Genomic DNA, 25,622 nt, shown 5'->3' on the forward strand with positions numbered 1-25,622 from the left:
AAGGACGTTCTGTGCTGCTTTTAGGTGAATGGATGGTACCACTTCATAAACGTAGATGGTTTTGGAGCCATCTATTCAGCTTTATGCTAATTAATTTTAGCTTCATTTAGGTGTAAATGACTGGATGGGATGTAAATGTAGAATCCCTTTTACAAGTGTTAAGGTGATTTTTTTCTTTATGTTGTTATTGGACAGGAGAGGAGGAAATGCAAAGAATTTTTGCCTACTTCTGATTTTCCCTGTTTTCATGCTTCCATTGTCTTTCCTGCAGATTCTGACGGAGCTGGAACACAGTGGTGTTGGCAGGATTAAAGAGCAAAGTGCTAGGATGTTGGGTCACCTGGTTTCTAATGCTCCACGCCTCATTCGTCCCTATATGGAGCCTATCCTTAAGGTAGAGTCTCTGTACATTTCCTAGAGGTTTTGGAGTGAGATGATACAGCAAGCGGACACATCACCCTGAGGAGATGGAGTTCTTTTGCTTCATCATAGCAGGAAAAAATTGGATTGATGTGGATGTTACCACAGGAATGCATTTATGTGACAGTGTAGCCTAACTTGATTCTGGTTTGCCTAAGTTTGTGAAAACAAAGTTTCATTTACTGTTGAAATGCTCCCCATGGTACAAGTTGAGCCCCTGTGGAATCAGTTGCAGGCATAAACAAAAGGAAAGATAGTTTTGAGTACTATATATACAACAAAAAGTCTTCTAAAAACATTCTAACTTCTTTTCCTGCCACCTACCAGGCACTGATTGTGAAACTGAAAGATCCTGATCCAGATCCAAATCCAGGAGTGATTAACAACGTCCTAGCGACCATAGGGGAGCTTGCACAGGTAGGGATGCAGCAGGTCTTTGCCCTGCTTGTCTGTTGTTAAGCTTTTGGCAATGCTAGAAGGAGGACTTTGATTATTTTTTTTTACCTTTCAATAGGTCAGTGGGCTGGAGATGAGGAAGTGGGTGGATGAGCTCTTCATTATAATTATGGACATGCTACAGGATTCCTCCCTGCTGGCTAAAAGACAAGTGAGTGTTTGACAGCTGCACTGAACTTGCCATCTGTGGCAAGCTGTGACCAAAGCTGTGATGGAATATCCATGTCTCCCAGCGTAGCTGCTAAAATGAACCTTTAAATCACTCCAGTCTCTAGTGGAGTGTATGGTCGTGCTCGTGCCACACAGGTTACACAGGCACACAGGACTGCAACTGTGACATAGTACAGACTTGTTATATGGAAAAGAAGAATAAAAACATAAAAAAGGAATCAGGTTTTAGTGGAAGGTTGACTCACTGAGTTGAATGCCTGCTCAAATCGTATCTCTGAGTGAGGGCAATTGTGGCAGTCAGACAAATTGTTTATCACTTTCTTTACTATTACCTGTTAAAAAATGCTCTTTATAGACAGTTTCAAACCATGGACTATGGTTTGCAATGCCCTAAAATGCTCATTTGCAGATCCTAAAACGCTCAAGGAAACTACGGCAGTCAAATGACTGATGAATTCGGGAGATACAATAAATACCCCGGTCAAAACTAGTCTTCTCTGGGCTTGATCTTTCCAGGTGGCTCTGTGGACACTGGGACAGCTTGTGGCCAGCACTGGCTATGTGGTGGAACCATACAGAAAGTACCCAACATTGCTGGAGGTGCTTCTGAACTTCCTGAAGACTGAGCAGAACCAAGGCACCCGTCGAGAGGTATGAACATGAAGCTATCACACAACCATTTCTAGAAGGTTTTGGTGGAGAAAGAGCTGTCAAATAAGGGCATCTGCATGGATTTGGATGGGGGGAGATAAGTGTGGCTGATGTACAATAAGCAAAATTAACAGTGTGAAAGTGTTGAGTCAGTGAAATGGCCTCCAACAGCTGAATGGAGAGCATTGATGTTTTTTCCAGGCAGTCACTTTAGTTCCAGATCCTCTCTCTTCAATCCTCAGGACCTTTCCAGACATGTGGGTTCATGTGTTGACTTTTGCTTTGGTGATGAAATTGTGATGGATTTCCTTTTGTTTCTGTCTTATCAGGCTATTCGTGTATTAGGATTGCTGGGTGCTTTGGACCCTTACAAACACAAAGTGAACATTGGCATGATTGATCAGTCACGAGATGCTTCAGCTGTCAGCCTCTCAGAGTCCAAATCCAGCCAGGATTCTTGTAAGCATCTGAATTCCTTTCAAGTGTATAGCTTGATGATCTACAAACAAATCTTGGTTATTTTGTGGTTGTTGTTGCCAGTTTGTCTCCTCCTCTTAAATTATTAGAGTACATATTTTCACCTAATACTCAGATGCTACTGAAGTGGTCCTCAAGGCCGTTTAATATGCAGTTTGTGACACTCCCTTCTTTCTCCTAGCGGACTACAGTACCAGTGAGATGTTGGTGAACATGGGAAACCTCCCTCTGGATGAATTCTATCCAGCTGTCTCTATGGTAGCACTGATGAGAATTTTCCGAGACCAATCCTTGTCCCAGCACCACACCATGGTAGTTCAGGCCATCACCTTTATTTTCAAGTCTCTTGGGCTGAAGTGTGTGCAGTTCCTGCCCCAGGTCATGCCAACGTTCCTTAACGTAATACGGGTTTGTGATGGTGCCATCAGAGAGGTGAGTGTACTAGGGACCACTCCTTCCTTCCTGTTCCACTGCCCTAAATTAAGAGTCCATGTTTTAAGAGAATGCGACTGGCTTTGGGCATTGCTGTGCTATGTGTTGCTGCCAAGCATGCTGCAGAAGTGAGGTTCAGCTTTGCTTTTTCTCTCCTGTGAGCATTTGGTAGAATATTCAATGGAAATATTTTTTTGCTTCTTATTGAAACAGCTGCTTCTGAGCATAATCCTAAGAAAACCAATCTATTTGATTCTGCTTTGGTTTTTTATCGAGCTGGTTTTGTTCAGGAAAACAGCCTGTGCAGCTTGCAGAGCTTTCAGTGATCTCTGCATTAACGTACTGTTGCAAACAGTATTCTTAAATAATTGGGTTACATTCTTTAAATTTTTGATGCAGCCATGTACTTTGGCTCATCTGTGAGCCGGAAAATTCAATTTGCTGCAGTCTGCTAACATTCAGAACAGCGTGGGTGGTGATGCCACAGCAGTGCTTTCTCTTCCTTCCCACTTCAGTTACAGTTTTAGAAGGAAATGAGAATTGTGTGAAGATAATAATGGGCTTAAGATTTGCCTGACCAGAGATGGCTGCTGTTTGCCAAACGATTTCCTCAGGCAGCTGAAATCTCGGGTGGGAAGGACAGTTTGTACTGGTTATTGGTACTATGTTTCATAGGTGGGATGGGTGCTCCCTTAGCAGAATCCCAACCCTGCTATAGAACCGCTGTTTTCTCCCAGACTGAACTACTACTCACATTGGAAGGAAAGCATCTCACACGCCTGGGTTGGCCGAACTCCTAGACCTGACTGATCTAACTTGCTTGAAAGCTATGCAGTTGTGCACACTCTGTTTAAAAATTTTCAGGTAAAAGAAGATGGTGAAAGTGTACTGGGGAGAAGAGCAGAGGTGGGTACACGTGACACTAAAGCCTAAAGGAGGCAGGTCCTTGTCCTATATGTAAGCATCCTCTCACTACACCAAAACGAAAGGGGCAGTACAGGAGCTCAGGGTTCATTTCTGGTAAATGAAGGTGTGCTGCTCTCACTAAAGAAGCTGATGTTGTTTTTTACTTAGTTTTCACAGGAATTTGTTATGTCTTTTTTTCTGAGCTCTGCTTTGTATTTTGTCACTATAGTCTTCAAATACTGCATGAAGAACTGAAATTTAATATATGATAACTTACATGTTCCTATTTTCCTAGAGAAAAAAAGACTTTACACTTATCTTGTGGACAGAGTCATTTAACCCTCAAACGATCTCAAAAGTAAATTCATTGTCTTGAGTGAGTGCATAAGATTGTATTGGGGTAAAAGAAATTGCAAAACTGTGATAGTAAATCCAAATAAAGTTGTCTTAGTCAAAATCCTTCTATGGTACAGTCAACCATCTTTCAGAAGTGTGATACTTCTGGCAAGGACCAAACTCTCTTCCCCAGTAACTTTTCACCAGTATATCTTGGTGGGGATGGGAAAGAGTACAGGAAGAGTATCTTAAAATGTATGTCAGTTTGCTTTACAGGCAGGGGGAAGAGATGAGGGGCTAAATTTTTGGAAGCATCCTTCAAATCTAATTTACAAAGCTCTGTAGCTGAGGGGTTTGTGCTTGCAAGTCTGTTCTGACACTGTAAATTTGCTGACACATTATAAACCCCTATTTATATGCTTGACTGTCTAAAGCTTTGAGCTCACAGAATTTTTGTTGCAAGGGGGTGGGTGGAGAGCCCAACTAAAAACCCCAAAACCACTCCCTGCTCACTCACCCCAAAAACCCAAACCAGTGAGATGAAGCTGCCAAGAATTTAGCCCCAGATTTTGAGCATGTAGGAGCTATGCATGCTATTTGTTTGGTAAATGAGCTTGCACTTGGCCTGAGAAATGCTGTTTACCCAGAGTTGCTTTGATATTTGAATAAGCTGCATTAATCACTACACATTTCTTCCTTCCAGTTCCTGTTCCAGCAGCTAGGGATGTTGGTGTCTTTTGTGAGAAGTCATATTCGCCCCTATATGGATGAAATTGTCACCCTGATGAGAGTGAGTACAGTCTTTAAGCCGGTTACTCCCAGAAAAGGTGGATAGTGTTTCTGTTATCAAATGTATCAATCGCTTCATAAACTCATAGAAGTGTAGAATTCCATGTACTTGAAGGAATAATTGCCTTTTGAAATAAGATGTATTTGTGACAATACTACACGTCATTACATGTAAGAGCAGCTCCTAGGTTCTGCTAGTCCGAGTTCTCTCGAGTGCTTGGATTTTGTGCACTTAATTCTTTTAGAAACACAATTTTAGCAAGGCGTGTTCGGAGTTCATAAATAGGTGGCATTTCACTTCGTTTTCACTTACTGTTTGCAAACAGAAAGATTAGGAAACATTGGTTGCCTAGGGGTTTTTAACAGCTATAAATACGCTGAAGGCAGAAAGTGTTTTAAAAACAGACCAAAACTACCGATTTACATTGCTCTATAAGAGCAGTGTAGTCCTTGCCTGCAGCCTTGAATTCATCTAGAGACTGTCTCCTGCAGTTTGCTTTTCTTGTAATTGGTACAGCTCAGTTGCAGAACTGTTTAATTTTTTGATTCTGCAGGACTTCTGGGTCATGAACAATTCCATCCAGAGCACAATTATCCTACTCATTGAGCAGATCGTGGTGGCTCTAGGAGGTGAATTCAAACTTTATCTGCCTCAGCTCATTCCTCACATGTTACGGGTCTTCATGCACGACAACAGTCAGAGTCGCATTGTCTCTGTCAAGGTGAGTGGCAGTCTGCAAGAACATGCCCAATGTGCCATGCCCCAGCAGGGCTTCTTCTTGCTTGTGTGCTGCAAGCAAAGGGAGAGGTGCAGTTCAGTAGTGGCTTGGTGTGATATGATGCAGACAGCACCTTGTTTCAAGTGCAGGGTTGTAGCAACTTTTCACTGGATACTGACTTATTTAAGGTGCATCTCTTCGTGACTTTAAGTCACATTGGATCATTTTTCCCTCCAGCTGTTGAATGCGATCCAGCTCTTTGGAGCTAACCTGGATGACTACCTTCATTTGTTACTACCTCCTATTGTAAAGCTATTTGATGCCCCAGATGTTCCAGTGGTGGCTCGCAAGTAAGTGTTGGTTGCTTTGCAGTCTCTTTTCTTTCCCTTGTGGTTCCCCAGTGGCTGCTCTAGCCACATGTAGTATGAAATACCGCTTAGTTCCTTCCCTGTGTTTTCTCTGTGTTAAATGATTATGGTTGAATGTCACAGCATTGTTAGCAACTTTTCTTGGGTATAGACTAATAATTTCTGGTTCTTACCTGTCAGTAGTTTAGTCACTGCAACTTGCAAGCTATTCTGCAAGTACTATCTGCATTATCAGAGTTCCTGTGGCCTGTTTTTCCTATTACTATTGATGCTTAGGAAGACAGAGAACAAATCACTTACATGTTTTACATCTCATTTCTCCTGTTTTATGCCAAAAGAGGTAAGTCCTCTCTTCTTTTTGCTTCAACTTCAGAGCTGCTCTAGAAACAGTGGACCGCTTGACAGAGTCCCTGGATTTCACTGACTATGCCTCACGGATTATTCATCCCATTGTGCGAACACTAGATCAGAGCCCTGAGCTACGAACAACTGCAATGGACACACTTTCCTCTCTGGTGTTCCAGCTGGGAAAGAAGGTAATACTCTTCTCAGACTTGAAAGCTTGTAAGAGGAGGGACTGTCACAAACATTAAGGCTTTAAAGGTGAATATTTGTAGTGCACTCTTTCTGCATTTTAAAGAAAACAGGTTTTTCTTCTCTTTGTTTCTGGAATCAAGAGTTACTGAAATCCAGCTTTCAGAATTGTTTGTTTAATAAGAGAAATGAAACAAAGGTGGGATATTACTGCACTTGGTGTCGCTGAGTAACTAGCTTTTGATGCATTCCCCTGTACAGTACCAGATTTTTATCCCGATGGTGAACAAAGTTCTGGTGCGACACAGAATTAACCATCAGCGCTATGATGTTCTTATCTGCAGAATTGTAAAGGTGAGTTAACAAGTATGTAGTTGTTTGCATAAGGGTGCTTTGGGGTTGTTTTTGTGATGAGAGATATGTAGCTGGAAACTTCACTTTGAGTTAGAAAATGAAGAATGGTTGTTGCTGTATTTGTGTCTGAAGTACAGCTTTTAAAGGAGACAGATTGCATTGGGAAAATGATTACTGCTATTAATTCTAATACAAAAATCACTGCAAGTACTAGGTAAGAACTTTAAATTGTAGCCATTGTTATTACTTTTTTCTCAGTTCTTAAACATGGATTTACTTGAGGTTTTGCACAGTTTCAGGGCTTGAGCAGACCTTGTTATCTCAGTATTTTCCATAGGCTGTCCCACATTTCAAAATCTCAGTAACTGGTTTGAGAATTGATTAAGGTAGAACAAGCAGCACACTGCTGTTCTCAACTTCCTAGTGAGTCAAATAGGAAGGAGTGCTTGTTTTAAGGTGTGTTATTCGGGGTTTTAATACTAGGAGCTAAGATTTCCTAACAGTTAAATTGAATAGAGAAGAAATATTATTAGAGTTCTCTGGTTTATAAGGTGTAATTATTGTAATGAAACACAGTTGGTTGCCTCACAAATTTCACTGTGAGGTTGGGTAGTGCTCTGACTTTGTCATCCGTTTGGCTTGTAGGAAATTGCTTTTGTGTATGTGGGTGTGATCTTCATTGTAAGCTATTTATTGTAGGGCTATACTCTTGCTGATGAAGAAGAGGATCCCCTGATTTATCAACACCGAATGCTGAGAAGCAACCAGGGAGAAACTTTGGCTAGTGGACCTGTGGAAACAGGACCCATGAAGAAATTGCATGTTAGCACCATCAACCTGCAGAAGGTAAGACCAGAGAATTGCACAGTGTGAGTTTGCTACTGAAGGGAGGAGCTCATGTCATATCTAAGGAGTTTGTCCGGTGCGTCCAAACTGCATTTATTTACATCTCTTTTCTGTTGCCAGTTCTGTACAAAACTGAGCTCAAAGTGGTGTCTGAGACTCTTTAAAAGAAGAAGCTGCTAAGCAACTTGAAAGATAGGAGCAGCTGAATTATCAGACTGTTAATGGCCATGAAGTAATCTTGACACTTCCTTGTTATGTTAAGTATGAACAAGACTTCCTAGATCACAAGGAATCATCTGTAGCTTCTAGAGGCATCTGTTTCAGAGCTTCTGCCTTTTTTCATCAGCCACTTATATCTTAGTACTATATTCTCTTGAAGCCAATATAGAACTTAATAGCTAAGCACTGGCTAGTTGGAACAGTAAATGCACATAGCACTCGGTTCAACAGTGGGATGGATTGGTTTGAAAATGATGGATTTAAAAATTTAATGCTAAATGCATTAAGTATTTTTAAGCTGATGTTTCAACAGTGGCTTCAGCTCTTGGTGTACTTTTGTAGGAAAAGAATTATGTTAAATACTTGGCATGTCATGACAGGGATACATTTAATAAAGATTTCTTAGAATCGAGACGTGTTGCAAATTATCTGACAAAGGTAATGGATTTCAGGGCATTGAGAAGGGCATCTCAGCGATGTGATTTGGAGCTGTAAAGAAGTCATGCTGCCTGCTGATGGATTTCTTCTGCTTTTGGATAGTGCTTCATTTGGTAATTGCACCATCTTGCTTTGTTCTGCAGGCCTGGGGAGCAGCAAGAAGGGTTTCCAAAGATGACTGGTTGGAATGGTTAAGAAGACTGAGTTTGGAGCTGCTGAAGGATTCCTCCTCACCATCCTTGCGCTCATGCTGGGCGCTGGCTCAGGCGTATAACCCCATGGCTCGGTAGAGTAATTCTGTTTTGGTTTTCAGATCACTTGAAATTGCAGTGCAAGCCAGATGTTGTAAGGAAAAAGAAAGTTAAAAGCTCTTGGGTTCCATAAGTAGAGACAGTTCCTGCATATTAGTCTAGGAATAATATAAGGCACATTCAAGTGAAGCTGGAAAAACAGCAGAGTGTGAAGTAGTTTTGAGGATCTGCTCACGTCTCACTCTTTTGCTTTCCTCCTCAGAGATCTCTTCAATGCTGCTTTTGTTTCATGCTGGTCTGAACTGAATGAAGACCAGCAGGATGAGCTGATCCGAAGCATTGAATTGGCCTTGACTTCTCAGGACATTGCAGAAGTCACTCAGACACTGCTGAATTTGGCAGAATTCATGGAACACAGTGACAAGGTAGAGATGCTGTTGGCAGCTCTTCTGGAATGCTGGCAAGCTGGCTAATGGCTAGGCTATGGAAAGGGTGTGAAGAGTTCGTGCATGCTTTCTGCTTTTTTATACTCATCATGCTTTTGGTGTGTGTGCTTCTACCCAGGGTCCCCTGCCTCTGAGAGATGATAATGGCATTGTCCTCCTGGGGGAAAGAGCTGCAAAATGTCGAGCATATGCCAAGGCACTTCACTACAAGGAGCTGGAATTTCAGAAGGGTCCCACCCCAGCCATCTTAGAATCTCTTATCAGGTAGGACCACAACTGACGAGACTTTTGCTCTTGCATCAGTACCCAAGTTAGGATACCTTTGGGATGAATCTAGACAGTTTTTAGGGTTTCACACTCTGCCACAAGATGTTGTAGGCTTACTAACTAGCTTGCAGATGTACACTCCTAGCTTCTGAGTTCTGCCCTTCTGTTTGGTTAAAATCATGATAGAAGCTGTGGGAAGTTGTGCAAGAAGTGGAGTCTTCCAGTTTCTACTTTTTGCCCTTCAATACAGGATCTCGTGGGGTGGCTGTAAGTTAAATGAGACAGATTTCTACACCTACGTATAAATAAGCCAGAAAAGCTGAAGTTCTTAAATAAAACTTCTCATCAAGTTCTGCTCATCCAGCTTAGATAGGTCTCACTCTCCGTATATCAAGTAGCAGGTATTATAAGAAGAGTGTATTGTTTCCTGAGTTTGGTCCATAAGAAAGCTGTTAGCCTAAAACACCTGCACAGGATTTGGTACTAGACTACATGGTTTAAAACATGAATCTTGGTTTCATCTCACAGGAATGTTAACTCTACCATTTGAGATGGCCAAATTGATTTTGGTTGAGCAAAAACTTAGCTTTGTTTGTGATGTTTATCAGCCCTCCCGCTTCCTGGGAGTTGTGCTTTCCTGGGGTGTTTTCCCCTCTTTTTTTCTTTCATCCTTTGTCCTCTCTTCTTTTTTTTTTCCTGAGATAAGTATAGAATTAATTGTATTCCCTTTCCTGGCCTCAGGTGCAGCTCTTTCTGTGTGTATCAAAAAACAAGTTAAGGAGCAGACTCGAAGTAAAACAGAATTAAAAATGAAAGGCAATTTATTAGAATTGGGAAAGCTTTGAAACCTTTCAAAATCCATTTTATAGACCACAGTTAAAGTAATTCCAATTCTAGTTCAACACAGTTGAGGTTTCCAGTATGAATAGTCAAACATATGTAAGGCAATTCCCAAGTCATCAGTAACTCCCATTTCACACAGCACTGAACAGTTTAAATTAGATTGAAACTCTCTTTAAGGTGAATAAAAATAGATATATTAATGCTAACGATCTTTTCCAACATATTCAAATAACAGTATGGTGACAGGAGTGGTCTCTTTTTTTTTTTAACTGTTATTTTTGACACTGTGTTATGTAAAGGAGAAACATTGTGTGTGTGTTGCATAACATCATTCCTGGATTCTCTGGTGTGTGCTAGTGTTTTGCTTATGGATACAGTGGTTTTAAGTGTTGGAGTTGAGGTTTTTGGCTGGATGGCCAGGTCTGGACTTCTTTTGCTAATCTATTGTTCTCCCTTAGTCTTAGTGACGTACAGCACACTTAATGCCCTAACCTGAGCATAATTTGGTGGCAGCCCTGAAAGTTGCTTTCTAGTTTATGAGCTTTTAGGTCATCTGTGAATAGGAGTAAGTATCACAGAGCATATGAGGCAAATCCTTTCTCCAGATTTACTGTCTGCTGGGTGCAGCCCTCTGTGGGGACTTACTTGTTGCAGCAGCAGGAGATGGCCGTAAAACTGAAGGAGAGAACCTGGGCAATACTAACTAATCCAGCTTCATTATTTCCTCTGTGGGAATGTAAACCACATATTATACTCTAGAAAGGTGCATCTGCCTTGAAATGAATATGTTGTTGTGGTGATTTGAGTCTCTTCTGGAGGGAGTTAGGAATGCTTACTCTACACACTGAAGAAGTGGCAACAAGAAGGCTTTCTTTATTCAGTCCCTGCCTGGTTGGTTAACACTAAGGCAACCCACTAGCCACAGTGCTAGTGAAAACACACCAGTAGGTTTTTTGAAGGTGCTGGAAGTGCATTCAGTTATAACCTATTCTAACACAACATTTTTTTCCCTTTGGAAAGAGTCTGAAGAGGAGGAAATAAGTCTGAGCCCTGGTAACATGAATGGCGGTGACTTGTGCTTAATGTGCCTCAGTGTTTGTGTGTGCACATAGCCAGTATGTAGCTGTTGCACATATTAGATGAAATGAACTATTATTTGGTTGATTTTGAGCAGTTCATTGCCCACCTTCTGTGCAGTAGCATAAGGAAACTGTACAAACAAATACTGGTTCTCTCTATGGTTTGAAATCCTCTGGCCGGATCTTCATCTCAACTCTCTTCAGGGAATAGGTTGATCCATGCCATCCGTACCAGGTGATCCCATCCATGTTCTTGGTGTGTTCTCCTTTCCGGTAGTAAACCCCATTCAGATTGGAGTCTGTGCAGCAGTTGTACCAATATCCACCTTTTAAAAACCCAAATGAATAGATTCCTGGTGAGTCATTTACTTAAAACAGGTATGTTTTGTATTCATCATAAGAATTACTGCTCCTTCCAGAGGAGAGTGACCAGAATGCAGCGTTTAATCCCTGGAGCCTTTATAGCTGGGATTGCAGGTAAACTCAAAATTTAACATGGATACTAAATACATAAAGACTTTACAGTTGCATAGTCAGATTAGTCCAGTGGTTTTTCCTTGACATGTTTCTGTCTCTGTGAGAGTTAGCGTAGGAAATTAGTTTGGGATCTTAGCTTGGGCATCTTAAAGCATTTAAGAGGTCTCTGCACACTGCGAGTAAGCTGCACTATTTTATTGAGGCTGATACCAACAATTTTATTTGCCTGTCATGTGTGGGCATAATGGGGAAATTAAAGGGCAAGATGCAGTGAAGGCAATTATCTGTGTGACAGACCTCCTATAAAGATAACAAATTGAACAAAGAGAGTAACCTCATTAGAGGCTCTTTAAGGTAGAAATAAAGATTGGAATGCAGGTGAAACCTTGAAGTGCAAGTAGGATAATAATACAGGAGGGTAATTACAAGTTCCTGATACTAACTTGAAACCTTACAGAAGAAAACAAAAAGATCTTATACAGGAATAAATTCCTGCGTCGCTGAATTGCATCTCAACATCCGATAGAGGCATAACGGGCTGGATAACAGTAGGTGTAGGTGAAAACATGCACTCAATCATTTGAAGAGTACTGATGTCTATAACATACAGTCTGGCTTTGTGTAAATCAGCTTTAAGTGCCACATTGCCCACATAACTGGCAAGTGGGTATTCCAGAGCTGATCACCTCTCCCTTCATTTGCCATCCAGATGCTCCTTACTAGTTACTTGCAATGAGGGAATCTTGGGCTCTCTGTGAATTACCCGGGAGCTCTCTTGGGACAGGAAGGTGTTTGTTCATGTTTTACCTTTACGGAACTGGGCGCAGTCGTCCACGCACTTGTCGTTGTCCTTGTCCTTCGTGCTGAAGGCTGTGTTGTTGTGGTACCTGAGGGAATCCCGCCCTGTGTTGCCAGTGTAGTTCCCCACAAAAAGGCGATAGCTGTTGATTTCATTGCTCAGGGTGAACTGCTTATATTGTGCGTAGCGTATGTTGCCTTCCCAGTCCTGCCACAGAACAGTGAAGAAGAAATAGGTCCTATTAGAGTAGTTATGAAAAACCCCACTCTTTATTGTTACATGCAGTGCATGTTACGTATATTTTCTCAGTCCTGGATTTTTCATGGGTATTTTTTCTGTCTCAGGCTGCAGAAACTTCCCTTTTAAGGCAAAGAAACTTTCCAGAGCAAAGCATTATATTTCCAAGTCTTGCCTACACTGGTATTAAACAACATATATGGAAACTGGTGTGCCACTCTTGCATTCAAAGTCCTCATCTCAGAGTGTGCTGCCTCAAGTAACTTTGTTTTCCTCTCTGAAACACTCACTTTTAGACATAGACTTTGGCTCACTTTTTCCATTATACATATCCCATCCGTCAAAACTATTGTACCAGCTGTAAACCTAGTTTAAGTCAAACCCAAGCCTTTAATAGACTGTAGACATTGTTTTGGAGTAATACAGTGCAAACTCTTGTATACAGGCTGGAAGAAAGTTCTGCAAAAGGAAAAGATTCATGGAGCATCTTTGTGAATCTTTGCATCTGAGGCGATCAGCAGTTTGATCTCTGCAGTGGGTTTCACAGGGTTCTCTAGAGCCCCACAAGTTCCCTAAGACACAATCTGTATGCAGATAGAAGGTTGTTCTACTGACTTTGGGGTAGAGAATGTAATTCTGTCTAGTCCTTGAACGTATCATTAGGGCCATCCTGCTTCCTTCTCCTGCAGTTAAAGCATGCAAATTCTTTGGGCCTCCTATAGAGACAGGAGATGGTATGTGCTACTGGGAAATCCCTTTGTATTCAAAGCTTTTTTTTCTGCTGAAATTAAATGCTTATTGATTACCTCCAGCTCTACTCGCAGAACAGTGGGGCGCCTTGAAAGTCTGTAGATATTCTCATTTCCCAGCCAAAAATCTCCCCGAATATTGCCAAATCCTTCCTTGTACTGTTTCCAGTCCCTATTGAAAGAGGTCAAACCAACTTTACGTCTCTGGATGATAGTCCAGCCACCTCCGTCTGTCTCCATGTCGCAGAACACCTACAGCAGGAAAAAATCCAGTGTTTACCTGTCAGTAGATTTAGGAAGGTTCAGTTCTCTTAACAGAAGACATTGTTCCAGATTTCACAACTTGAAGAAATTCCTCTTTTCTTTCTTTAATTCATGGAAAAAAATGTTAAGTGAACCCCTTTTCCCTTTTAAATGTACAGTCTTTACTTCCTTTAAGTTTGCCTAAAGATACTGAGTCAGAGTGTAGGGTATCATAACTCAGTATGTACTCTTTTTGTCTCTGCAGTAGGTAAGTATTTCTTGATTATATGTGAAAAGACATGCAATATACATTGTGCACTTGGCGTCCTTACCTCCAGCTCTGGACTCCCCAAAAATTCATCAGGAGGTAGCTTGTAAACCCCAGAGATCCTGTAGTTCCTCTGGTAGAGTGAAGAGCAGTCATAGACAGCATCTACTTGAATAGGAAGCAGAAAGTAAGAATGTGAACAGCAAGAACAACTTCCCATAGGAAACCACAAAGGTGGTTTCTTGGAAGCTTAATTTGTAATACAAGGAGTAACTAAGTGAAGAAGACTTCCACAAATCTCATGTTTTCCTGAAATGGTTTAGTTTTGATCAATACACACATTGGAAAAAGAGATAGTAGCACTGGGACTTTGATGGGGTTTTTGGGTTTGGTTTTTGCCTCTCCTATCCAAAGAGCAATCTCCAGTTTCTCTTCCCATTGCTACCACTTGCTGGAAGGTATAAAGATATTTATTTGCTGTCCCCCTCCCAAACAATAAAGGGTTATCTAATAGAATGGCAAGGCCTGCTGCCAGATTGATGAAGCTCAGCCTGATGCTTGAGCAGGTTAGCCGGGTTTGCGGATGAAGCCTATTTGCTCAGCACTTTTTGCACCAGAGCCTATGACAGAGCTGGTGGCTTTTAGCTGCAGTCTGTGTCAGTCTCTGCCAGCCTTCTTTCCTCCCTCTGCAGGAGCTGCCTTGATGATAGGGAGATGCACAGCTATTCTTCTGAGGAAGATAAACCAGCTGAAGCAAGGCTTTATCCATTCTGACAGCTTTCAGTTCAGTACAGACTATGTGTCTCTTACCTGGTGAGGTGAGACGAGACACATCTGGTTTCAATACCTTTGCACAGCCCCAAAGAGACTTGTTATGGTATAATAGTAAAGACCTCCACTAAACAGTGGTGTGTCAAAACTAGCCAAGTGGAACTTTAGGGAAGAGGAATTTAGTAAATAGATTTAAAAGTTTTTCCTTTGCATTTAAAAAAAAAAAGAAATAAAAAAATCTAAGTGAAATCCTTTGGCAAACCCAATTCTCCTAGAAAACAGCAGTGGATTTTAAAGGAAGCTTTAAATATATTGCAGCAGATTTAATTTTAGGAGAAAAGTCATCTAAAAAGACGCTTTCTTCTAGAAGCGGTTTTGCAGATAGCTGACCTACAAAATGCGCCTGCATTCCATGCTCGGGACAGGCCTGTGCAATCACTCTGTGCAGTGAAATTTTCCCTCGGGGAAGAAAGGATTTGGAACAATTTAAGTGCTCTGGCTAGGCTTATATCACAGTTTGCATCTTGCATCATCTGCAGCCTTGAATGTTTGAGACTTATCATTCAAATAACGGATAACTCTTTTACTCTGGTTTCAAGATGGTCATAAAGATACAGTTACAAGCCTCAGTAAGGCTTGGACAGCATTTCTAGTTGTTTCACCAACTTCTAGTCCCCTGTCAGCACTGTGAACGCAGAGGATATTGCTGCCAGAGCACTTCTGTGACAGAGCCAGCTCCCTTCCTTTTTGGATTGGTACTGTAGTGCTTAGAAAATGAACTGTTAGACTGAGTTCCTCGCTGTACAGATACAGTCCCTGCTCAGTTTTCCCATTCCTCAGTAACAAACATACAGATATTAAAACACAGCTGGATCTTTGCACTTCTGACAGATGAATCCAAACGGTTTTCTCAGTATCACCTGCCTACAGAAGTACTTTAAGCAGAAGCATTCAGAATGCACACTTGCTAATCCCGTTAGTGGGACATGCTAGCATTAAGGACTAGTCATAAGTTCATTCTGAGCATCAAAAGGTGTCTCTGGGAGCTTGGTGGCTCCCTCCTTACCAGCTGAAGTTTGCGTGACCGTCTGAGCTGCCTGGAGCTGCATGATATCTATCTGGTTGTTCATTTCGGAGTATTTGCTCTCCGCATCAATGAGGCGGGACTCCATCTGCTTGGTGCTCCCTTCCAGCTCCATCACTTGCATGACCACGTTCACCCAGTCGCCTTCCTGCTTCTTGCTCAGCTCCTGCAGCATTCTGCTCAGGTTGGCTACTTGCAGCTTGAGCTCTTTAATCTCTTCACAGCAGCCTGTCAACTTGGACTGTGCATTCCCATTGAGTGTCCTCCTTTTAGGAGGCTTCTGCAGCAGCGCTGGGTAGATCGCCACAGACACAGTGACAATGCAGAGCCAGGCCAGCTGAGCACTGGATCTTGCTGGCATTTTTGCTTACAGCAACAGAAAACTTCCAGCTGGCTGTGGGTAGTCTGAATGCAGCTGGGGTAGGTATGAAGTTGGTTGCAAGTGCTACAGTACCTAGCTTTCTTCCAATGAAGGGAGTCTCTGAAGGTGGAGCCTGAAGAAGCAGCCTTTTTTCAGACCCGTCCTTTCAGAGCCTATGCACTTTGGAAGTCTGTCTCAAAGCATCTTTTATGCAATTTGGTGTTTACCTCCACCCCCCTGGAGCTATGAAGAGCTCTCTGGCCCCTCCCAGTTCATCTGTTCCTATCAGGTGTTTACAGGGTGAAACTAGAACAGCATTCAGCCAAAAAAGGTTGGGGAGAGCAGGAGAGACTTCACTCAGTTCTGTGTTGAAGGGGTGTGGTGGAGGGCTAGGAAATGCAGAGTTTCCAGCGATGTTGGATTGAAGCCCTCTTGGTGACTTGTTCTGGCACTTCAGTAACATTAGAGGAGCGCTAGAGGTCCAGAATGTGAAAAGTCTGTCCCAGCAGCATGAGTTTATGAAAGTTCAGGGAGTGAACTCCCTAGCAGGTAGCCCCAGCTGCAACAAGTCCTCCTAATACCAGAAGTTGAGGGGGTAACTCTATGCTTGCAGTCCTTCTTAATTTACATAATATTGTGGCAAATTCATCTGTTTAGCATCTAATCCTCCCTCTGGACGCTGGTGTCTCTGCACTGTTTGTTTTGTAGCATTCAGTGCTGCTATTCTTAGAGATGGGATATGCGAGGGTGGGATGGAAAGAAGTCTGCAAAACATCTAAGTCAAAACCCATGCCTGTGTTTACTCACAGTGGACAAGCAAAAGGACATTAAGTAATGCTGAAAGACAATCTACTTCCAATTGACAAGAGGTGGTTTTTTTCACAGGCAATTTGATTGAACTCCAGTATTAGGGAGGTCAGTTTGTTAACAGGATTTAGAGGGGAAAATCTGTGGGTAATTAAAATGTCCACAGTTATATAAAGTGTAGATTTAAGAGTAAAGCTTAAATCTTTAGACACTTAGAGTATAGGTCAAGTATCAGTTGGCTGAGATAGCAACTTCCAGTCTCCTCTTTTACATCCTTCAGCAGTTCCAAAGTTGGTTGTAACTGATCCCAGAGTGGAGCTGTTCCAGCAATGGTGCAGCTTTTTGCAAAAGGTGTGCAGGTTTTGCTCTAGATCCTTATGGATAAGTTGTTTCTCCACAAGCCAGCTGCTCTGGCATTGGCCAAAGTGTGAGTTCTTGCATCTTCCTCTTTGATTGTGACAAGTGGCAGAGGTAAGATGCAAAATGAAGGAGTAAATGGTTGATGTATCTGCCCCTGGGACAAATGCCATGAAAGCTTCTTGGTGTCTAAGAGAACAAAAGAAAGCTCCTTTCTTTGTTTTTTTTGCAAAGAAAAAGAGGAGAAACCCAACTGAGATGTGCTATCCCAGTTAGACTTCTCTTGTTGATCCAGAGTGGTTGCAGGATTTCTGCTTGATTAGAAAAGGCCTGGTGATCTGACATGCATTCTGGAGAAGTAGGAAGCATATTTTCTTGTTGGTGCAATTTCTCTTCCTCCTTAGCTTTGCTACACTTACTGCTAGATGCTTTGTTTCTGCCTCTGATTTGTACTCCAGCTGCAGAATAGTAATGAGAAACCCCACAGGGTACAGAGGTTTAGGAGGATGAGAGCACCAAAGCACTTACGGGGTGGGATATGAACACAGACGTTTCATAAACCTGCATTTTCTTAGAGGAAGAAGAGTGGATCTTTCGGAGGAGGTCGGAATAAGAGATCTCTGAACAGGCAGCATGAGTGCCTTGAGTTTCATTGCAGCTGAATGTCTGCATGCTGTACTTCAGAGAGAAACCACTGTAATATCAACTGGTGAGGCACGGTGTGGTATTGGACCTGAGGTATGCAAGTACAACTTGATTCAAGTGCTGAGGATACCTCCACAGCAGACTTAGGCTTCAGTCGTGTTTTTGCCATGGACATTCCAGAAACCTTCCACAGCAAAATTGCTTTTTATACTTCAGACCAGAAAGTGCCACTGCACCCGGATGAAAGCCTGACCTTTTTGTTCTGCCTCTAATCCTGTCTGAGCCCTCTTCCAGCTGAAGCTTCTGTCATTCCCGGGGGCAAATTCTTCTCAGGCTTCCTGTGATGAGAAACATGTTTTTTGTCAAAGTTGGAACAAAGAATAGGGCAGGCCAGACTCTGGCTTCTCCACCCCAAAAAGCCACCCTGCTAACACCCACATCGTGTTAACAAGATCTATTCTGCTGCTCTCATTCACCATAACTCTTAATGCAGTCTGAATTTCACTCACACATCATGAGGGGCAGATGTGGAAGAGGGGAGCCACTGGTAGGTCCATGCATTCATTCCTTGTACATGTTTTGGAAGGATCCAAGATTTAGCCAAATTTGCACACAGATGTTAGGAAACAGTGCAGAAAGGCCTCCAAATCCCCTATCTAAACTGGAGTATTTAATTGGAAACGAGGCAGCCAGGGACTTGCATATTTTGATTCACCTGTTTAGAACAGAGATAATGCTTCCTTGTTCTGTGTAAGGGGGCGAAAACAGGCATACTGTGCAGGAATGGAAAAGAGCACAAGTCTTCCCATCTGTCATTACTTTTGAGGAAGCATTAAGAGGGATTTGGGCAGACAGATCTCTCTTGGCAGAGACCTTCGTCTTAATGGAATTTGACTTCTTTATGAGTATCTGAAAGATGAATCTTTCTCTGCTGCATGGAGAACTGAATGTAGTCACTTAGGCAGCAATAGCTGCTGATGCTAGTCATTGCCAGATCAGATCAGCTGTAGGAGTTGACATTCTATAGGAAACTGTCCCACTGTTATGTACTGCTGTACTTAACAACTTGAATTCAGGATCCTATTACATTTTGGAAAGAGGCATCATTTTGGACATAGAAAGGGATAAACTAGTTCTGTCATTACTGAGTAGGTCCTAGTCCTTTCTCCTTTCCCCCAATACTTTTAGAGAAATCCAGTATCATTTAGTCTGAAATCTATGGTCCTAGTTTTCCTCTGTTATATTTTGTATGTAGAAACATTCTGCTACATGGTAGCTTAAAAGATGAGATCCTAAAGTCAAGAACATGAGGCAGATCCTTTATGACTTTGTTACCTGTGTAGGTTTGATGTGACTGGGATAATAGAGTCTAAACATGGTTGCAGTTTGTGTGTACCCTATGCGTATAATGTTGGTTGATGTTACCAAATGCAAGTATATTAGTATTACTTGATTAGAACCAGGTATCTCTTATCCCTGGAGGGCTGGATTAAATCAGGTGGGTTTAAATAACTGCTTTCTCTGGGAAGCTGTTCTGGCAGGTGTACGTGAAGCTGAGACAAGAAGAGAAGAGCTCAGTGCCCTGTGGCTATTTATTTGGTAGCCAGTCATTGCAAACCCCTTAATATGCATCCGGCAAATGCTTCGAATGAGGCATTCCTGGTGCTTGCTGAGGTGGCAAAGGCTCTCATCAACACTCGGAGTCCACACTGTATCAAGGCTCTGTGAAGCACAGCTTTCCCCTCCCAGGAGGTGGGAAACTGTTCACCTCTGGTTTTGGAGCTGCTTGTGAATGTGCTAACACTCACTCTGCAATAGCTTTGCAGTAATGACTAAGACCCTAGTACAGTCAAATACAGTTGTTGCCTACTGCAAGTAATTACTGTAAATCTGAAGTTATATAGGAACTGGTGGTGCAAGTGAGAGGGCCTGATCAGAAGCAAATCACTGATGCTTCCTGCAGTCATTTGTAGTATCTTCTTTATTTAATGTATCTGTTCTTTGCACGAGCCCTACGTGAAGACTTTGGCTTTGTGTTTCACCTTTGTCTGCTAAATATCTTCCTTGCCAGTTGCTTTTCTTCTCTGCCTGCACTGAATCTGGTGAATAAAGACTAGGTGATACAACACCCTTTGCAGGCTGAGCAGCAAGGCTGGCTGAGAGTTTCCTTGTGACAGTAATAAAATCCTCCTATTTTCCTTTCAAAGCTCAGCAATGGTTTTATTTGGTTTACAAGCATTTCCATCGAGATTGGGAATTTGGCCAATTTTAATGCCTGTGAGCAGTGCAGTGCACCCTTGCTGAAAGATGAAGGGCTGCTGGTCTGGCCTGTAAAGCAATCCATCATCACAGCTGTATTGAAAACATCTCTTTGCTGGTATTGGTTTCTCAAATATGTTTGTTCCCAGCATAGGAATAATTTTCAGTGGTGTGATGGAATTTTATTGGGGTTTAGAGTTGTTTGGGGGCACTTGGTTGTTTCCTGAGGTTTGTTTAATCAGGGACTCGGGGATGCCTGAACACAAACTGTAGAGCTGGGGAAACTGGCCAACAAAGCCAGTTCCTTTTGCCAGAGGATTATCTGTTCCCCAGAGTATCCACAAAGTAGCAGGGCATCCACTTCTAATCCCGGAATCAAGCTCCCTGTGCTGCTTCAGAAGGAAAAGCAAGCTTGGCTTAGGTTGGTAAAATCTGTCACAGGGAGGAGCTGATTGAACAAACTTGGGGAGTCTAACATAAAGAAGAGTTTGGCTTCTTCTCTAGACTTTGCACACAAGCTGCTTTACTGCAATATAAGGGTTTCTCTCCCATGTTTTGGGATGCTTTCTGGCAATAGGAAATGTGTGTGTTCCCTCACAGATAGGCTTGGGACTTCCTGAAAATGCTCTGTTGAAAGATGTAATACTTTTGTTATTGTGATTGATGTCGGTTTGAATTCTGCTGTGCTCAGATATGCAATAATGTATTGAGTCCAGGTGGGACAAACTCCTGCAAAACTTGATAGATAGGAGTCAGTTTTGCAACTGATTAATCCTGGTTTTGAAGGGAAGTGTAAGGATCTGGTCTTGTTTTGTTGTATCTTCTAATCACTTTGGTTATTGCCTAAGATGTGAAATCAAGTGGTGGGTATTAAAGAGTGAAATCAGTGCATTAGTTCAAAGTATATAAAAATCTTTTTGATACAGAATCATAGAATAGGATTGGAAAGGACGTATGCTATCTTGTTGTTTCTATGGACTCCCATTCTAATAATCTATAATGGTGCTGGCATGAGGACAGCTCTGTCTTGAAATAGTTTCAGGAGAGTTTATGTATGTACCTAGAATGTGGCATTTAGAATGATTTTGAAATATTTCACTTGAGCATTAATGCTGGAAGACTCTGCCAGTCCATACCAGCATGGCAGGATACTTTGGCCTTTTCCTGGTAGATGACATATGTAACCTATGACCTGCCAAACCTATAGCTACAGACATCCAAGAAAGAGGAGATACAGTAGTCATCTTCTATGGCCTGCTGCTGAGCCTTCAAGTGAAGTAAGTGGTAGTGGTGGCTTCTTTCTATCTTCTAAACAAAAATGAACAAAGGAGTATGTTCTACCCTCAGTGGATAGGGAGAATAATTGATTTTCATCTTAATCATAGCATGGTTAGGGTTGGAAAGGACCTTAAGATCATCCAGTTCCAACCCCAGTGCCATGGGCAGGGACACCTCACACTAGACCATGTCACCCAAGGCTCTGTCCAACCTGGCCTTGAGCACTGCCAGGGATGGAGCATTAAACTTTATATTATCCTGAATTAGGAATGACTGCAAGGAAATCTCCTGACAAACAGAGACTTAAGTTACTGTCTGCTGAGTTAGCCAGCAGCGTTGTTTCTATCTTGAGAGATGTTTTCTCACCCCAGCCTTTAATTCAGAAAGATTTTCTAGTTATCTTCTATCCAAGTAGAGGGGGAAAGCTATCCCTCTGGTTCTAATCCGGTAAACTGCCCTGATAGCCAGCAGCAGCACTGCCTAAACCCCCCTGGCAACTCTGCCTGGCTGGAATATTAGTCCTTCGGGTACTCCTCTGTGGGCTGGGATGCTTCTCTGTATTGTGTTTCATTCTGTCCAGTCTCCAGCATGACAACTAGAAAACAGCTCTGTGGAGCTTTCAGTGTTACAAAACTGAAGATGATTCTGGCTGAGCACAGACCTGGTCAGATCTGCAGGGAGAGGGGCAATGCCTTAATGGTGAGAAGGTGAAAGGGTAGGGAAGCACAGAATTCCATGATTTCTAAACATGTATTCTGAATTTGTCAACAGGACTCCACGTGGAAACCCTTTTCCAAGAGCAGTGCAATCTGCAAGCCCACTCTCAGAGAACTTGTGTGCCAAGAGTTGTGAGTCTGTTGGAAACACATTCCAGTCAGCTGTGGTAGCAGTGATGGTTTCCGAGTTGTCAATATCCTCCCAACAATCGGAGCACACTGAATCCAGCAGATTAGGAAAAGCAGTCAGAGGTCCCACAAGATCAGAACTTAATGCACACACAACTGTGTTTCCTTTATAGCCTGTAAAACTGAATAGCAAAACGGTGCTGTGATTATCCAGGTTTTATGATTCTGAAGAAGTAAGTCAGTGAATGTTCAGCCAGATTAATAAAACCCACTTTGATGTGGGAGTCTTGCTTTGGAGGGATTGTTGTACTCTCCTTGGCAGTTGTGCTTGTCTGGTTAGGTCCATTCCTGCTAAAGCAGTCAATGTCCCCATTTTGTGTGTGTTTTCATGTGGTGCATCAAAATGTGAACTAACTGATAGGAGATTTCCCAGTCAGTGGCTTCTCCTAGTCCACAAAATTACCTATCTTTACTCACTGTGTGGGCGAGACGTGTTGTTAAAAGAATAATTTATTATTAATAATGCAACCTAGTATTGTATCTACTGTTGTGTGTTCTTTTAAATCAACGTCTTTCTCCTTTCCCTTCCCTTCTTTTCCCTCCCTTTGGTTAAATCTAAATGTAGATGAATTTGAAACATTTCATTCTACTTTGGACAGCCAAGAAAGTAAGAAACAAAAAAAGAGTAATTGAGTGCAGCAGGGAGCATCAGCAAAAGAGCAGCGCTAATTGCTGAAGAATAAAAGATAATGGCCAATTTTGTCAGGAAGTGTTGACGAGAAAGATAACTTGGTAGTAATGAACTGTCTGACATGCTGGAAATGATGTGTCTGCCAATGACTCTTTAAATCATCAGGGTATGAAATGTGACAGCCATTTATCACTTTTACGAGGCACTGCTGCCTGGCTTTCCCTTGGGAAGCATGGAGGTAGTACATTCTTTGCCTGTCTCGCTAAAGAAAGGCATGGCTGTATTTCAAGTGCTTCCCATTTCTGGGTGCCTGTCTTGAACTGTGACTGTGGTGCATTCACAGCCTGACTCAGTCTGATTGAGCTCAACCATTCTGAGGTCCTGTTCCCAAAAGCATTTTACTTGACCTTCCCAGATACCCAGAGTGTGCCCAGGAGCTTGGTTCCTTGGTTGTCAGGCAAGGAAACCTCCGCACAGAAGAGATATAGCACTCATTTGAAAACTTTCCCTGTTTTGTCTGTTCAGAGTCCTCTTTATTACTATAGATTTCCTTGGCTCACTGATCAACAGGCCTCTCATGTTGAGGGGGAATATGCTATTGTTGTGATGATAGCAGGCAAGAAGGTATTTAGGCATATAGATACAGGCATTTCTGAAAGCTGCCTCTATCTATAGGAGCATATTCAGAGGCCTTTGAAAGTCTCTTTGTGTTGGTTTCAGTTGACATGTTTTGTTTCTTAGGTTATGCTGTTTCCACTCAAAATGTTAACTAGCATTAAACTGGACTGTAGGTGGCTGTTGTAGCATGCTCAGTGCCATTGACATGGCTTTCAATGACTTGTGCTTCTTGTTCTCCAGTACCTCTGGGGAAAGAGGTGAGCAATGAGACAGAATGTGTCTGTAAATAAGCTTTATAAAATAGCAGCCGCTTCATAAAAAGTTAATTTCCTCATTAGATTGGGATTTAGCAAGCACCTGTGTGCAGACAGAGCCATTTCTGGTAGGAAGATCAGAAACCCAATGTGAAATAGAAGTGATTTAAGAGAATAGCTGTGTATCATGGTGCTGAACTGGAGAACCAGGTTTGTGAGTAGCCTGTCTGCTTGTACTTCAACAAATTCACCTTGCAAAGGGCAGCAAAAGAGCAGCACCAGTACTGGCTAGCCCCAGTGCAGGGACACTATATGAAACTGAACGTAGGGTTGCAGACTTTTTGTGTGTGTTCCTGGTGACATTTGTCAACTGTTGTAATGATTTACGTTGCTTTCTGGATCATACAAACCTCTACTCTGATGTTGAAAGGAGTTAGTTTAAGAGAAAGGAGGGGAAAAATCAGTGCTGTAGAGTTCTTAGTAAGTGCAGTTTGAGAAATTGTGCCTTTCGAACTCTTGGCAACTCTTCCCCCTATGCATGTTGCTGTTTAGAATTGATAATCTTATGCAATCACTGTTTTGTGTAACAAACTTGAGAATATGTGCAGAGAATATAGGTGCACCTATTGTTTTGCAAATATCATTCACTTGGAAGTTTTAAACAAAAAGAAGGGTGTTCCATTGGTGTTTCTAAATGATGGAGTTTGGGATTATCAAGCAGAAGCTCCTACCAACCTCTAATAATTGCCAACTGTGTGAAATGGTCTTTCTTTCTGTCTTTTCAGCATTAACAATAAATTGCAACAGCCAGAAGCAGCTGCTGGGGTACTGGAATATGCCATGAAGCACTTTGGGGAGCTGGTGAGTCCTGCTGGATAACTCTCCATGTTTTATGCCTTCATGAGGTTTGTAGGTGGGGGGTTTGTGTGTGTGTGCGTGTGTGGTGGTGTGGTTTTGTCAATCCATCACATCCCTGCTTATAATAGTGCATCTTTCATACTGAAGGTGCCTTGCTGCCACTGGAGGTGTATGCTGTGTACTTAACAAACACTGCATATGGGTAAGATAGCTGGGGAAGGCTGCGATAACCTGATTTAGAGGAGAATTTAGCAGCTCTTGTTGACACTAAATGCAGCTGTGGGCAGCTAGCAACTTGAGAAAATAAGTATTATTTAAAAGTAGCTGGGAAGGGAAGGAGCAAGTTCCTGTTGAGTGTTAAATGCTTGAGGGCTTTTGAGAAACTGCATCAACACATTCCAGGTAAGGATTTAGTGGAAGTTGTGCCTCTGGCCTCTCATCCAGGAGGCACGTGAACCTGTCAGAGGGTTCACAGATATTATGTAGAATAGCACATTACCCAGTCCCTTACAGCTTTGACTGTTCAGAGAAATAAAATCACCCCATCCTGTGTGTGTTCTGGGCCCTTCTCTGCACGACTTACCCTTTTCCCTTTCTTGTTTCTTTTTTGTAAGCATTTAAGTTGTGTTCAGGGACTAAAGCATCTGTGCTCTCCTGCCACGTCTACTTTGTTAAAAAGGCGATGTTGCAGTGATAATTCTTGCAGAGCCTTAGGGTGATTGGGAAAAGGAAGGCAGCCCTGCAAGCACAGTAAATCAGCCTCTTTCATTAGGAACCACTAGAAAGTGGGAACACGTAGCACAAAATGGTTGAAGTCCTCTGGTGTAGCATTATAGTGTGGTTTTGACCTAGGCTGGAAAAGAATTCCTTTCTGGGAGAAATACAGACTTCAGAACATCTTTGAAGCTTTGTGATTCCTTGGGTGGATTGAGCAAAGCTCTCTGTTACCTAATTCTGACCTCACTCTTTAGCAGTAACGTCGTTCAAAACACAGAGTTTGCCAGAACAGGCAGTGAAAA

General features: G+C 42.2%; 2 protein-coding genes across 4 annotated transcripts in view; one reads left to right on the forward strand and one right to left on the reverse strand.

The window, feature by feature from the left end:
• Positions 1-25,622, forward strand: part of MTOR (mechanistic target of rapamycin kinase) — a 64,169-nt gene that overhangs the window by 9,881 nt on the left and 28,666 nt on the right. Inside the window, exons 14-30 of one of the 2 annotated variants that reach the window (XM_061450095.1) lie at positions 272-394; positions 748-837; positions 935-1,027; positions 1,564-1,698; positions 2,028-2,157; positions 2,357-2,607; positions 3,472-3,513; positions 4,553-4,639; positions 5,193-5,360; positions 5,595-5,707; positions 6,099-6,261; positions 6,521-6,613; positions 7,313-7,459; positions 8,260-8,402; positions 8,630-8,792; positions 8,932-9,077; positions 24,531-24,606. In XM_061450095.1, coding sequence (XP_061306079.1) covers positions 272-394; positions 748-837; positions 935-1,027; positions 1,564-1,698; positions 2,028-2,157; positions 2,357-2,607; positions 3,472-3,513; positions 4,553-4,639; positions 5,193-5,360; positions 5,595-5,707; positions 6,099-6,261; positions 6,521-6,613; positions 7,313-7,459; positions 8,260-8,402; positions 8,630-8,792; positions 8,932-9,077; positions 24,531-24,606 — 2,163 coding nt within the window. The remainder of the gene's footprint in view (positions 1-271; positions 395-747; positions 838-934; positions 1,028-1,563; positions 1,699-2,027; positions 2,158-2,356; positions 2,608-3,471; positions 3,514-4,552; positions 4,640-5,192; positions 5,361-5,594; positions 5,708-6,098; positions 6,262-6,520; positions 6,614-7,312; positions 7,460-8,259; positions 8,403-8,629; positions 8,793-8,931; positions 9,078-24,530; positions 24,607-25,622) is intronic. The other variant, XM_061450096.1, reaches the window with a different exon arrangement.
• Positions 11,030-15,991, reverse strand: ANGPTL7 (angiopoietin like 7). Of its 2 annotated transcripts, none has more exons than XM_061450099.1 (5): positions 15,613-15,991; positions 13,840-13,940; positions 13,322-13,516; positions 12,287-12,485; positions 11,030-11,328 (listed from the first exon to the last, which is right to left on the reverse strand). In XM_061450099.1, exons 1-5 carry the CDS (start codon positions 15,989-15,991, stop codon positions 11,159-11,161), a joined length of 1,044 nt encoding a protein of 347 aa, XP_061306083.1. In that variant the 3' UTR covers positions 11,030-11,158. The 2 variants fall into 2 exon arrangements, with proteins under 2 accessions (XP_061306083.1, XP_061306082.1); XM_061450098.1 differs by having other exon boundaries at positions 13,840-13,943.

Source organism: Pezoporus flaviventris, unplaced genomic scaffold (genome assembly GCF_033815535.1).
Source record: "Pezoporus flaviventris isolate CSIRO_AGI_PZ_B2104156 unplaced genomic scaffold, CSIRO_AGI_Pfla_v1 ptg000009l, whole genome shotgun sequence".
Classification (NCBI taxonomy): Eukaryota; Metazoa; Chordata; class Aves; order Psittaciformes; family Psittacidae; genus Pezoporus; species Pezoporus flaviventris.